This window comes from Vulpes lagopus, chromosome X, assembly GCF_018345385.1.
Source record: "Vulpes lagopus strain Blue_001 chromosome X, ASM1834538v1, whole genome shotgun sequence".
Taxonomy (NCBI): Eukaryota; Metazoa; Chordata; class Mammalia; order Carnivora; family Canidae; genus Vulpes; species Vulpes lagopus.
This window is the reverse complement of record NC_054848.1, coordinates 56,425,736-56,440,613: the sequence shown is the minus strand read 5'-3', so window position 1 is coordinate 56,440,613 and position 14,878 is coordinate 56,425,736. Positions and strand designations below refer to the sequence as shown.

The 14,878-nt window shown below is 41.9% G+C and overlaps 1 protein-coding gene and 1 pseudogene across 1 annotated transcript in view; one reads left to right on the top strand and one right to left on the bottom strand.

Annotated features, from left to right (window-relative positions):
• Positions 1–14,878, top strand: part of NHSL2 (NHS like 2) — a 248,815-nt gene that overhangs the window by 95,001 nt on the left and 138,936 nt on the right. Inside the window, exon 2 of the mRNA XM_041740532.1 lies at positions 1,297–1,365. Within this exon, the coding sequence (XP_041596466.1) occupies positions 1,297–1,365 (69 nt within the window). The remainder of the gene's footprint in view (positions 1–1,296; positions 1,366–14,878) is intronic.
• LOC121482731 lies at positions 7,817–9,108 on the bottom strand (annotated as a pseudogene).

Genomic DNA, 14,878 nt, shown 5'->3' with positions numbered 1-14,878 from the left:
TTATCCTGGGAATCAACACTATGCACCCAAAGATACCAGGGTGCTTTTGTTCCTAGGAGGTGCTTCAGGCCGGGGGGCTTTTGGCCCATGGGGCCAAGTTTTCTGTTTTCTTCCTCCTCTCCCCACAATGATCTGCCTATAGTTGATGATTGACTGCTTTCCCCGGACACATGTAAAATTCCTTATCACAACTGTGGTACCTTTGAGATGTTGGCCACACTGTGTTCTGACTGCCCCTGGAGCCTATCCCTGTCTGCTCAGTTCATGATGAATGTGATCTGTCTGCTGACAGTCTGTGAGTGATGGTGAGCAGAGGACAGGTGGTGTGGACAGTGTTTCCCAGAATTCTGATGTGACATAGCTAGGTCAGCTCGCAGAGGGGCAGATGGAGGTAGAGTGATTGGAGCAGATCAGGGGCAAAATGGCACCCAGTATGACCCCTACAGAGTTGTGGGGTAGGTTGGTTAGAAAATCCATGGCAATAGTTTTCTGGAGTCAGGGACAGTCTGGAGACCTCTGGGCTTGGCCTTCGGCCTAGAGTTTTGTGTCCCACATAAGTGGTAGGGAATCATTATGCTGTGTGCAGGGTCTATGTCTGAAATCTCATTGATGAATAACAGAATTTTTGGTGACGCACAATGATAAGCAGGGTAACAAGTCTCTGTTCTTGAGTTTGGGCTTTTGCTCTGGTCACTTTACTGAAAAGGATCCCTCTGCACCACCTTCAAAATTTATTTGAAATCCAAGCACTTCTCACCACCTCCATTGCTACCATTGCTACCAGTGCTACCATCCTAATATAAGCCATCATCCTGTCTGCCTGTCACCAGTCTCCTAAAGTGATACTATTAAAGCATAGTTTGAATATGTCAATCTTTTGCTCAGCATCCTCCAACTGCTCCCCATCTCACTCATAGTAAAAGCTAAAGTCTTTATGGTAGCCTGGAAGAGCCTCACAATCTGCCCCCCACCCTATGTCCTTGCCATTATCTTCAACAAATTTCTCTGTCACCTCCTCCATTCCAGCCATACTTGTCTCCTGATCATTCTTTAAACCTTCCAGGCACGTTTGTGCTTTGTACTTGTTTTTCCTTCTGCCTAGAATGTTTTTTCCCAGAGTGTCCATCAGGATCCTGGGAGAGAGTGGTTTTGGGTACTAGGAAAAGGGTGCTGTATGGAGAAGGCCACCTGAAAGGAGCTGTCGTTGGTAGAGGGATGTGGCCAACCCATGATGAACCTGCACAGAGGGAGCTGATGAAAAATCTCAACTTCTTTTTCTTTCTGATCTCCTTGCAGGTGCCTCCCATTGGTCAAACCTAACCCGAAGCCAGAGGGAAAGGGAACCTGTTGAAGCAGTCCATACAGGTCAGCCTACCAGGGCACAAAGCTGGGTGGAGAAGGGTGGAGAAAATCTGGTGGAGGAAATGGAAGGTATCCAGAACCACTGGATACTTTTGCAGATGGCTCTCTTACTTCCTTGAAATCTCCACCAAAACATTACCTTCTCAATGAGGCCTTCTCTGGCCACCATGTCTAAAATTTCAACCCTCAGCACCCAACACCTTATATCCTTCCATGCTATGTTCTTTTTTTTTCATGGCACTTAATACCACCTAACATCTAATTTATTTTTCTTGCTTACCATCTGCTCTCTCACTGGAATAAGAGCCCCTTGAGGGCAGGGACTTTGTTTTATTCACTGCTAAGTATCAGTGTCTAGAATACCACCTGGTACATAGAAGGTGCTCCATAAATATATGGTGAATCCTGCTGTGAGTCTGCTCTCAGCCAGACACAGCTGGGTGTAGGTATCCAATTGTTGCTCATGCCTGCTGCTCTCAGTTTCTTCCAAAGAGGCTCAATTGCTGCCATGTTTTTAGGTCACAGGGTAGGGTGGTATTTGCTACCCCCAGGGCTGACACTTGCATGACAGTTTGTTGACCTGAACCTTATGGAAACCATTGTTGGATTGATTAGCATAGGCTGGGTTTTGTGTGTTTTTTAAATTGTCAACAGCAGTGGGTAGATTCATGGTTGCGGGCACATTGGCCCTTCCGGTTGGTATCTCCATACTTCAAAGGTAGTAGGGGTGAGCCTGTTTCCAAGCCAGGTAAGCTCAGGAGCCACTTCCTTGAGGCTCAAGGGCCAGGAGTCGTAAGCTGGGCAGTCTGGCCACACTGGTAGTGAAGGCAGGACGGGTCGTTTCAGCACATGCAAAACCGGTTTGGATTCCAAGAACACTGTAGCTGTGTCCAGGATAATGTTTTCACTATACAGGTAGCATATGAATATATTCTGATTGTGAAAAAAAGAACAACAAAGCAATCCAGCTATAGTTAAAAATCCTCTTCCATCCCCCAATTCTGTTCTCCAGAGGAAACCACTGTTATCAGTGTAGAGTTCCCTCTTCCAAATCTTTTTCTATGTATACAGAGTGTGATTGTGTGTGGATATCAAAGGTAAATGCTAGTAAACCATAGATACTGATTGGTAACTTACTTTTTTTCACTTAGCAATATATCTTGCCATGTTAGGACACATGGATCTAATACATTCTTTTTAAATTAAATTGTGAGATAATTGAAGATTCACATGCAGGTTAAGAAATAATACAGAGATTTCCCATATACCCTTCACCCAAGTTTTCCTCAATGGTGACCGCCTACATATCTGTAGTGCAATATAGCAAGCAGGATGACAACATTGGTACAGTCAAGATACAGATTTCCAGGGTGCCTGGGTGGCTCAGTGGTTAAGTGTCTGCCTTTGGCTTAAGTTGTGATCCCGGGGTCCTGGAATCGAGTCCCACATTGGGCTCCCTGCAGGGAGTCTGCTTCTCCCTCTGCCTATGTCTCTGCCTCTCTGTGTGTGTCTCTCATGAATAAATAAATAAATAAATAAATAAATAAATAAATAAATAAATGATTTTTTAAAAAGATACAAAAGATTTCCATCATCACAAGGATCCTTTAAGGTCCCCTTTCAGAGCTACACTCACTTTCCTCCCAGCCCCACCTCCTGCTTAACCTCTGACAGCCACTAATCTGTTCTCCATTTCTAAAATTAGGTCATTTTGATGATGTTGTGTAAATAGAATCATACAGTATATAACCTTTAGGGATTGTTTGCTTTCTTTAGGCAGCTGAATTATCTGGAGATTCATCCAGGTTGCTATGTGTATCAACATTCTCTACCTTTCTATTGCTGAGTAGTTTTCCATGGCTTGGATATACTATGCGTAGTTTATCCGTTTACCCATTGAAGGACATCTGGACTGTTGCTAATTTCTTGGCTACTATAAATAAAGCTTCTATGAATAGTCATAAGGCAAGTTTTTATGTGGACAGTTTTCATTTCTCTGGAAGAAATGTCCAAAAATGCAAGTGTGGAGTCACATGGTAGTTGCAAGTGTAGTTTTTAAAGTAATTTGCCAAACCATTTTACAAAATGGCCATATCATTTTACATTCCTATCAGCAATGTATGAGGGATCCAGTTTCTTGGCATCTTCACCAGAATTTGGTGTGATCACTTTTTTTTTTTAAATCTTAGCCATTCTGATAGGTGTATGGTGATATCTTATTGTGGTTTTAACTTGGATGTCCCTGATGGCAAGTGACTGAACATTTCAGGTGCTTACTTGCCATCTATATATCCTTTTCAGTGAATTGACTGTTCATGTCATGTTTTGATTGTTAGGTAGAAGACCTAGCCCTATGTTGGCAAATTGAACTCCAATAAAAAAATAAATAAATAAAAAGAAGACCTAGCCATAGATTCCAATCATTTTCTTTTTCTAAAAATGTAGTTTTCCATCTAACATTTAAATTTCTGATGCATTTTCCAGTTTTATTGAGATATATTTGATATATGATGTTGTGTAAGTTTAAGGTATATAATGTGGTGATCTGATACACATATGTATTGCAAAATGATCACCACAATAAGGTTAGTTTGTGAGGCGTTTTTTTTTTAAGATTTTATTTATTTATTCATGAGAAACACAGGGAGAGAGAGACAGAGACACAGGCAGAAGGAGAAGCAGGCTCCATGCAGGGAGCCCGATGTGGGACTCGATCCCGGGTCTCCAGGATCATGCCCCTGGCTGAAGGTGGCGCTAAACCACTGAGCCACCAGGGCTGCCCTGTGAGGCGTTTTAAGTTGATTTTTTTTAGAGAGCAAGAGAGAGAGTGTGTGCACACACACACACACACACAGGTGCACAAGCACGTGTGGGTAGTGGGGCTGAAGGAGAAGGAGGGAGAGAATCTTAAGCAGGCTCCATGTCTGGTGCAGAGCCTGACACAGGGCTGGATTGATCTCACAACCCTGAGATCATGACCTGAGCTTGAAATGAAAAGGCAGAAGCCTAACCAACTGTGCCACCCAGGCCCCTTAAGTTGATTTTTTTTTAAGGTATTGAACAAGTTACATTAGTTTCCCAAGACTACCATGACAAAGTCCCATAAACTCGATAGCTTAAAACAAGGCAAATTTATTCGCTCATGGTTGTGGAGGCTAGAAGTCTAAAAGCAAAGTGTCAGTAGGGCCATGCTCTCTTTGGAGGCTCTAGGAGAAAATCCTTCCTTGCCTCTTCCAGCTTCTGCCAACAATCCTTGGCTTCCTTATCTCCTAGCCACATCGCTCCAACCTCTGCCTCCATCTTCATGTCAACTTCTCTGTGTCTATTTCATAAGAATATTTGTCATTGGATTTAGGGCCCACTAGAATAATCCAAAATAATCTTCTCATCTCAAGATCCTGGACTGGACTTAATGACATCAGCAAATACTCATTTTCCAAATAAGATAACATTTATAGGTTCCAGGGATAAGGATGTGGACATATCTTTTGAAGTCTACTATTCAACTCACTACACAGGTCAAGGTTCAATGTTTTGCCTATGTACAGTAGCTCCAGCACTATTTGAAAAGGCCATCTTTCTTCCATTGAGTTACTTTTGCTACTTTGTTGAGAGTGAGTTGGGCATATTTGTGGAGGTATGTTTCTGGGTTCTCTACTCTGCTCCATTGAGCTATGTATCTATCCCCTGACCAGGACCATACAGTCTTTATTATCGTAACTACATAATAAGTTTTGAAATTGGGTAGAGCGATGCCTCTCATTTTCTCCTTCTTTTGCAAAATTGGTTGGCTGTTCTAGCTCCATTGATTTTCTATATAAATTTTAGAATGACCTTGTCTGTGTCTAAAATACCCTCCTGAAATTTTGATAGGAATTTCACTAAATCTGTATAGAAGTTTGAGATAGGATTGCCATCTTTACTATGTCTAGTCTTCTAATCCATGAACAACCTACATTTCTCAATTTATTTAGATCTTCCTTGAACTTTTTTTCACAAGCATTTTGTAGTTTTTTGTAGCACACAAGCCCTACACGTCTTGTTATATTTGCACTTCAGTATTTTGAGAAATTGTAAATGGTATTGTATTTTTAATTTTGGCATCCATTTGTTCATTGCTAGTGTATAGAAATACAATTTATTTGTCTATGCTTATTTTGTATCTCACAACCTCCCTGAACTTGCTTATTAGTGCTAGGAATTGTTTTGTAACTCCTTGGGATTTTGTTCATACAACACCATGTCATCTCCAAACAGGGATAGTTTTATTTCTTCCTCTTCAATTTGCATGCCTTTCATTTCCTTTTCTTACCTGATTATACTGGCTAGACCTTCCAGCATGATGTTGAATTAGAATAGTGAAGGCAGACATCTGTTACAGAAAAAAAAAAATCAACTCAGTACATTTGAAAATCAAATTGGCTTTCTCAGGTGATCCATGAATCATGCAGCATCCCACCTAGCAAATAGAGGGGAACTTTGAGGAGTTGCACAAAATGGAAGGTTTTTATAGGAAGGAAGGAGCATAGGACAAGAAGTTACTATCAAAAGAAAGGAAAATATTGTTTTGGGCAAATTCACTGTACCTTAGGAGGGGAAGGGCAAGGACTCTTATTAAATGGATTACCTCATCTTCCTTTGTGGAATGGAGAACCCAGTGAGAAAATTACCCCATTAGTGCTGATCAGAAAATTCCTGACTGATTGGTTAAGACTACATTTCTTGGGGAGCTTGAAAGTACAGTTAGGTTACATATTAAGCTCTGGTTTGGTGACTTAGCCTAAGTCATTAGGGGCCCGTGGTTTTCTTTTTAGTACATCCTTGCCTTGTTCCTCATCTGAGGAGGAAAGCATTCAGTCTTTCACCATTAAGTTTAGTGTTATCTATAAGTTTTTTTAATAGATGTTCTTTTTCACATTGAGGATATTCCTGTCTTTTCCCATTTCTGAAAGACTCTTGTTTTTTTTTAATCATAATGGGTGCTGGATTTTGTTCAGTGCTTTTTTTCTGCGCTGACATAATTATGTAATTGTTCTTTAGCCTGTTAATATGGTGGATTACATTGATTTATTTTGAGATATTGAAACTGTCTTGCATCCCTGGAATGGACCCCACTTCTTACATATTACTAAATTCTTTTGCTGTTGTCGTGTTGAGAAGTTTTGCTTCTTTATTCATGAGGGATATTGGTCTATAGTTTTCTTTTTGTGTGTGTGACTGTCATCTGGTTTTGGCATCAAGATAATAGTAGTTTCAGGGGTGGGATGCCTGGGTGGCTCAATCACTTAAGAGTCCAACTCTTGATTTCAGCACAGGTCATGATCTCAGGATCATGGGATCAATCCCTGCGTCAGGCTCCATCCTGAGCATGAACCTGCTTAAGATTCTCTCTCCCTATCCCTCTCCCTCTGCACCTCTCTCCTCCCCCATCACGCTCTCGCTCTCCAAAAAAAAAAAAAAAAAAAAGATAACAGTAATTTCATAAAATAAGTTGGGAAGCTTTTTCTCCTCTCCTATTCTCTGGAAGAGATTGCCTACGATTGGTATTAACATTTTGTAGAATTCTCCAGTGAAACTGGAAATTCTTTTGGGGGGGTTTAAAATTATGAATTCAATTTTCTTAATAGTTATAGGGTTATTCAAATCATCTATTTCCTATCGAGTGAATGTTGGGAGTTCATGTCTTTCAAGGACTTGTTGGTTTCATCAAAATTCTCAGAATGTATAGAGTTATTCTATTTCCTTACTATCCTTTTGATTTTTGAAGGTTCTGCAGTGATATTCGTTTGGTTCCTGATATTAGAAACTTGTGTTTTCTCTCTTTTTTCTTTGTGTTACCAGAGTTTGTAGATTTCACTGATCTTTTCAAAGCCCCAGATCTTTGTTTCATTGATTTTCTCTAATTGTTATTCCTGTTTTCAATTTTATTGATTTCTCCTCTTATTTTAATTTCCTGTCTTCTGTTTGCTTTGGCTCTGTTTGGCTCTTTTGTTCCTAGTTCTTGTCTTTTTTAGAACTGAATCAAACATTTTATTCAACTTTTTAGGATGAGGAAAACAAATGATATAAAAAGTAAGTCATAAGAAATGCTCTCTTGTACTATTTCAACTACCTTCAATGTTTTACAAAATACTTACACAGCAAATACGAAAAGCTTCAACATACTCATAACTTTTGCTGCAATAAATGCAACATTAACAAACATACAAATTTCTTCTTTATCAATCTTAAAAGTAGAATTATTGAATTACTAATTTTTACAATGTTATTCATACTTATTTTTTTAAAGATTTTATTCATTATTCATGAGTGAGAGAGAGAGAGAGGCAGAGATACAGGCAGGGAGAGAAGTAGGCTTCACGCAAGGAGCCCGATGTGGGACTCGATCCCAGGTCTCCAGGATCAGGCCCTGGGCTGAAGGCGGCGCGAAACCGCTGAGCCACTGGGGCTGCCCCATACTTATTTTTATTCATAAGTTTTTAATGAGATCATTGCCAATACATACATTATTTTCCTTAACTTTATTTTTACATTAAGCCAGTATCTGTCATGCAACCATCAAAAACCTCCCAGTAAATTACACAGGTTTGTAGTCCAATTTAGACTCTAGCTTCTTAGAATCAGCCACTTTTCTGACTGCTTTCATGAAGTCTTCCTGTACTACAACGTCAGCATGAATTGCAAACATACCTGCTTCAGTACAAATATTTCTCAGGTCTGCTCCACTAAAGCCATCTGAAAGCTTCACAATTGCTTCATAATCTTTTTCACCATGCTTTGCAATGGGACCTGCATGGATTTTCAATATATCTAATCTTGCTTGTTTGTTTGGTAGATCAATATGTATTTTTCTATCTAATCTTCCTGGACAAAGCAAAGCAGGATCCAGTGTATCTGGTCTGTTTGTAGCCATGATCATTTTAACTCTATGTATAGTATCAAACCCATCCATTTTATTCAGTAACTCCATTAAAGTTCTGTAAATCTCTCTATCAACTGAAGTACCCTCAGAAAACCGACGACCACCAATAGCATCTATTTCATCCATAAAATAATGCATGGTTGGTGATCCCTGGCATAATTAAACATTTCTCTGATCAAACAAACACTTTCACCAATGTACTTGTCTACAATAGAACTAGATACAACCTTTAAGAAATTGCAGTCTAGCTGCCTAGCAACAGCTTAAGCCAAGAGTGTTTTTCCTGTACCTGGTGGTCCATATAACAAGCAGCCTTTTGGAGGTATTATTCCTACACGCTGGAATAATTCTGGGTTTGTAAGAGGTAATTCCATCACCTCTCTTAATTCCTGAATCTGTTCTGATAGTCCTCCAATTTCAGAATAAGAAACATTCCCAGGGGCCTCATGAGACATGTTGTAGACCAATGGATCCACTTCTCTTGGCAAATATCTCATGATAGTGTAGTCATATCCAAAGCAATTCTTGTTCCTGGCTTCAGCTTACTTTTATCAAGCTGTCGATGACAACCCACAACATATCTTGGTCCATTTGTAGCTTTAACAATGAATTTTTCTGCAGTTAGTTGCTTAAGTACTTCACCACAACCTGCCCAACACTTTGTAGGGCCTTCAGATCATTTTCAGACTTTTCATACTGCTTAGTAAGTTCTTTTAATTGTTCCCTTAACTCCTTGAGATGGCCATCGATCTCCTTCTGCTCCAGCAGCTTCTTGAGGTAGTCCTGAAGAGCGCCTTATCTCTTGGGTCTGCCATCATGAGAAGCTGTCGCTCATTTGTTCCTAGTTCTTAAGGTAGGAAATTAGGTTACTGATTTGAGACTTTTCTCTTTTCTAGTATAAGCATTTGGTGCTATAGATTTCCCTTTAATGAACACTGCTTTAGTTGCATTCCACACATTTTGCTGTGATGTATGTTCATTTTCATTCAGGTCAGTGTATTTTTAAAATTTCTCTTGAGAATTCATCTCTGACCCGTGAGTTATTTGGAACTGTGCTGTTTAGTTTTCAAGTGTTTAGACATTTTCCTGCAATCTCTCTGTCATTAATTTCTAGTTGTATTCCATCATGGTTACAGAATACATTCTGTTTTATTTTCATTGCTTAATTTGTCGAGGTTTGTTTTATAACACAGGATGTGGTCTAACATAGTCTGTGTTCCATGGGCACTTGAAAGGAATGGGTATTATTCTGTTGTTGGATGGAGTGCTCTATAAATGTCACATTAGATCCTGTTGGGTGAAGGTGTTGCTGAGTTCTTCTATATCCTTGCTGATTTTCCGTCTGGGAGGTCTATCCCAGTTCCCCACTCAGTCTTGTCTGACACCACCCCCATAGGGAGGTTTGGGTTGCCTAGCTACAGCTTAGCAAGGGTTTAAGTCCATGTTTTCAGCCTTTCCCCTTTCAGCCTTTCCCCATCCCCAGATGGGGTTGAAGACGGGGCCACATTTTTTTCTTCCTAGGATACTTGCCTAAAGTAAAGCAGTTAAATTCTCTGCCTTGCTAGTCTACCTCCTTTTCTGGTCCTTTGGTTAGAGGCACAGGCTATTTGGTTTTGGTTTTGGTTTTGTCTCCACCCATTGGTGGCTCCAGATTGCAGGCTTTTTGAGCTTCAACTCTGAGATATACAAAGCAAAACAGAAATCCAGGGAACATACCACCATGTCATTCCTAGAGTTCTGAGGTCTCTTGCTGTTGTACCTTCTTCCCTCCACCTTCCAGAGTCTTCTGTGTTGATTTATTTATAATGTTGAGGGCTTTGGTTTGTACTTAGTTTTTAGTTTGTAGTTTTACTTAGTGGGAGGAATAAGGAAATGTATATCTACTGTCTTCCCAGAAGGAGAAATCCAGACTTAATCTTTTAAAATGTTACATAACTTTGCAGAGTATGACTCTCAGCAGCTTATTTAACTATTTACCTATTTTATGAACTTAGCTTGTTTCTAAATTGTGATGGCCAATTATTTCCATAAGCATCCATTCAATAAACATTTGTGTACATGTGCAAGAGTTTCCTTAGGATAGATGCTAAGAAATGGAGTTGCTGGATATAGGGGACATGCATTTTACATACTAATAGATGCTTCCAAATTTCTGCCAGTAATTCTGTAATCTGCCCAGTAGAGTATGAGAATAGCAGTTTTGTTCACCTCCATGTCAACACTCGATATAATCAGAGGTTTAATTACCAACCTGATGGGTGAAAGATGGTATCTGATGTTTGTTTTCATTTGCTTTTCCTTGAGTACTAGAAGTCAAGCATTTTTTCAAATGTCCATTGGCAATTTGTACTTCTCCTTCTGAATTGACTGACCAAATACCTTGCCATATTTCCTTAAGATGGTTTGCCTTTTTTATGGATCTACAGAATCAATAGATAGATATAGATATTTTAAATATATATTAACATATATACATAGAGAGAGATACTAACTTTTGACCTAATACATATATTGCAAATAATATATTTCTCCCAGTTTATCATTTGTCTTTTACCTTTATTGATGGTGTCTTTTGTCTAGGAAATTTTTTTTGATGTAGATTCAGATGTATCAATCATGCTTTTATGCCTTTTGTGTTGTATGCGTTGTTTAAAAAGGATTTCTCTACACCAAAGTCACAAATATATGCATCTACATATTTTTATTGTAGTTATAGATATGCTTTATTTTTTATAGTTAGTTGTTTGAGCTATCCAAAATTGCATGTGTGCGGGTGTATTTAGTATATGGTTAGAGATCTAGTTTTTTCCAAATGAAAAGCCAGTTGTTCCAATACTTTGTATTGAATAGCTCATCCGTTCAGCTCTGGCTTATAAATGCCACTAATATTACTTATTTAATATCTTGACATGTGTTGGTTTGAGGGCTTTCTATTCTATTTCACTCATTTATTTGTTTAGTTCTGAGCCAATACTGTACCTTATTAATTATTAGAGATTTGATATTTTGTATAATAAATTCTCCTTCACTGCATTTCCCAAAAAAAATTGTTTTAGCTTTTCTTGTGCATATTCTTTACATATCCTTGCTCAAATCAGTTTGTCAGATTCCACAAAAAATTCCTGTGGAGATTCTATTGGGATGGTAATGAATTCACAGATTAATTTAGGGAAAACTGAAATCTTTGCTCCTTTTTTTTCATGCAATTTTTCCTCCTTCACAAAGAATGCCAGGGACCCTGACGGGTATGGAGATGGACCTGAAAGATGTTTAGGGGATAAGTAACTCCCCACAGGACCCTCTCCCACTTGCACACCCATTTGTTTCTGTGTATTTGTAAAAGACTGTACTTTAGACTCCAAGAGTAAATATTGATTAGAAACATGGACTCTGGGCACTAGGTTCAGTGGTATTCCCAAAGTGGGGGCAAATCCTTTTCCTGATTAGAAAGAAACAACAACAAAAAAAACTAAATTCTGGCTTGATAACATACTTCGTTGGACTTTAAGGAAGGGAGTAAGGAGTGGTTGAGGTAGACAAGCAGCACACAGTAGCATTAGGAGACAGTGGGGTCGTGATTTTCTATCTGGGAGAGTCCAGGATGACAGCAAGTATACATGGTGGGAGGAGGGAGTACCAGGAATTAGGAGTGGCCCCTTATTCCATGCTGCTGTCTATGGGGTCAAGTTCTGAGGAACTATAGAAACACCCATTCCTAGGAGCGTGCTCACATTCGTGTCCATCCCTATAGGGCATATAGGGGAAGATGAACTGGGTTAGTAGCTGGGCCTGTTGGGCCTGATGTTCTGGATAGACTACAGTATGGGTATGGAGGTGGACCTGACTACTTTTGGGTCCACTGCTGACATACCATTCCCCAGTTCTGTGGAGTTTCTGTCTCGGTGGGGGTGCTGATGCCTAGAAAATTTACTCTGGAACAAAAATGGCCCATTCTACCACAATGGAGCCATGCTGCCTGCCCAGTGGTATGTTATTGAGTGTCACTAGCTGGCAGCAGGCACTTACAGCCAGTTGGAAAGTCTTGATCCTTGGCCTTGGGGTAGAGCTGCCTACTCAGTTGCCCTGGCAAACTGTAGACCTAGAAGGATATTCAGTAGCATAAGGCAGTCTTAGAGTTTAATTGAAGCCCTCCAGACTTTTCCCAAGGAGGATATAGGGGCTGGTTTAGAGGTTCTTGGGGATGTGCAGATGCGGTCTGGGCAGGGAGCTCTGCCCTACCCATGTTCCATCTGGCTGACAGGGTGGACACTGCCCCAGGACGTATGTACTCTCCTCCCCACACACAGTCAGGGTCATGGTCTACAAGGCAGGAGTGGGGCCTAAGCCACCAGCACTACTGTATGGATTTTAGCACCTAACAAGGCCGACAAACCATCATTCTAGTAAAGAAGGCAAAATCAATTGCAGTAAATACCTTGAGAGGTACAAAGTCCTATGTGGATTTTACTTACCTCACCTTTAAAATCCAACCAATACTAAGTCTTTTCCCACCCTTTCTTCCCCCCCCCCCCCATTTTCATGGCTCAGACTTAGACCCTGCTAAGTGCTACTACTGGACTACCTCAGATCCATTTCTTGGATCTCTTTTCCCTTTGTGCACCCTCCTAACTCAAAGCTCTGATCATGTCCTCTGCTCCGCCATAAAACATGTTTACAGAGTCCAGCCCAGCAACGCCCCCCCCCGCGACTTTCTTCTCAAATGTCATTTACACCTTTTCTTTTATTTCCCAAATCGTTGGTATTTCTTCTAGTGCTTGATTTTGAAAGTCCTCTGAGGTGGCCCAACCTTCTCTTTCTGCGTTTGTGCGTGCTGGGCAGATGCTAGGAAGACGCTGCAGCTGGATGCTGTGGAAAGCTCACCATGAAATTTGGAGTCAGATAACCGGTTAATCTACTGCCCCCCCCACCCCCCCAACACACACACCTCTGCTTCTTGGCTTCTTAACGCTGGCCCTCGCTTCACCTTTCTCTCATTCTAACTCTCCCCCTCTGTTAAGGCCGCGCGAGAAAACTATCTGAGTTTAGTGGCAAAGACTTCTGGAGAGTGGTAGCGAGTGGGGCCTCCAGCGCCGGAAGCTTCCAGGACGCGGGGGTTGGAGCAGAGTTAGGCACCGGCTGGCGGAGCAGGTGCTGGCGCACAGCTGCCATCGGGAACTGCCGGGGGCTGCTTTTTGTGCGCAGAGCGTCTCCGGGCGCCTTGGTGCGTCACCGGGTGCGTGCAGAGGCGGCGGGGCGACGGGGCTGCGTGGGCGACCAGCGCGGGCAGAGCCCGCGCGATGATTCACGGTCCCTCAGTACCTCCGGAACAAGACGCTCCTTGGAAGCGGCCCCGCTCCCTCCCGCGTTCTTCCCCCGCCGCACCCAAAGGCTAAGGCAGCCCCGCTCCCGAGAGAGGGCGCTGCAGTGCAGCCGCGCAGTCGGGCACTGCTTCTGGCTCAGAGGAAAAGAATCCGGGGGCTCAGGCGGTGGGCTGGGTGGGAAATGTCTCTCTGCAGCCCCAGCAGCGGCTTGGTTTTTGACACCGAAATGAAATATCCCTAAAAATTATCAGTCCCCGTGCAGAGCGATGGAGCCGAGGGGCCCTGTTGGAGAGTGCCTCTTCTGGCTTCCCTCAAGCTTTGGAGCAGTTGTGGAAGCAGGGGACTCCCCCCACCATCCCCAGAGAGGGTCCTTGATAGGATGAGTCTCCAAGGCTAAGTAGCCCAGCCCTTCATCTTCTCCCCTCTGGCCTTTCCCAGCTGAGGTGAGGGAGATGATAGGGATTTGGCCTAACTGTAATGAAGGGCAGGAGAAAGCCCTCCGGCCATCAGGGAGGGCACCAGGGTTTCCATGCCAGCCCCATCTCAAGGTTGCTGTGTGACCTCAGCCATGCCATTATTCACTGATTCAGACAACATTCACAGTGTTCACAAGGTACTAGCAGTAGGGGAGATGGAAGAGGCCAAAGCTATTGAATAGTTACCCCAAATTTAATGCAGCTATGCCTCACACAGGGCTCCACACATAGGTGATCCATAAATATTTGCTGAAGGAATAAATGATGTAGCTTAATCACTGCACATTAGGGCAGGGACTTGTTGTCACTGATGTGTCCCGGGTGCCTGTAGCAGTGCCAGACACACACAGTAGGCGCTAAATATATTGTCAAGTGAAAGATAGAGGAATGCATCCAGTGTTTTGTGAGTGCAGAAGGCACCTACCCCACAAGAGTACCTGATGTTTGAACCAGATCTTGAGGAAGAGTGGATAGTAGCTGGGCACACAGGGCCAGAAGAGAGGGTGATACCAGCAGAGGGAAGAGCCTGTGCCAAGGTACAGAGCCCTCAGTGTCCTCACCTGTTCGCACCTTGATTCCATCCTGTAAGAAAAAAAGAACAACGTTGACCCTGTAGTTGCTCAGATTCCTCTAGTTCTAAGAATCTCTGATCCTAGAAATGAATACATGTACCCAGGTTAGGACCTGACCAGTGCTGAGCAGCTTTGCATTTCAGGAGATCCAGGTTTTGACTTTGGCTTAGCCCAACTTCAGAATAAAGGCTTGGGGATCTTAGGCACTTCTTTTCCATCCCATCT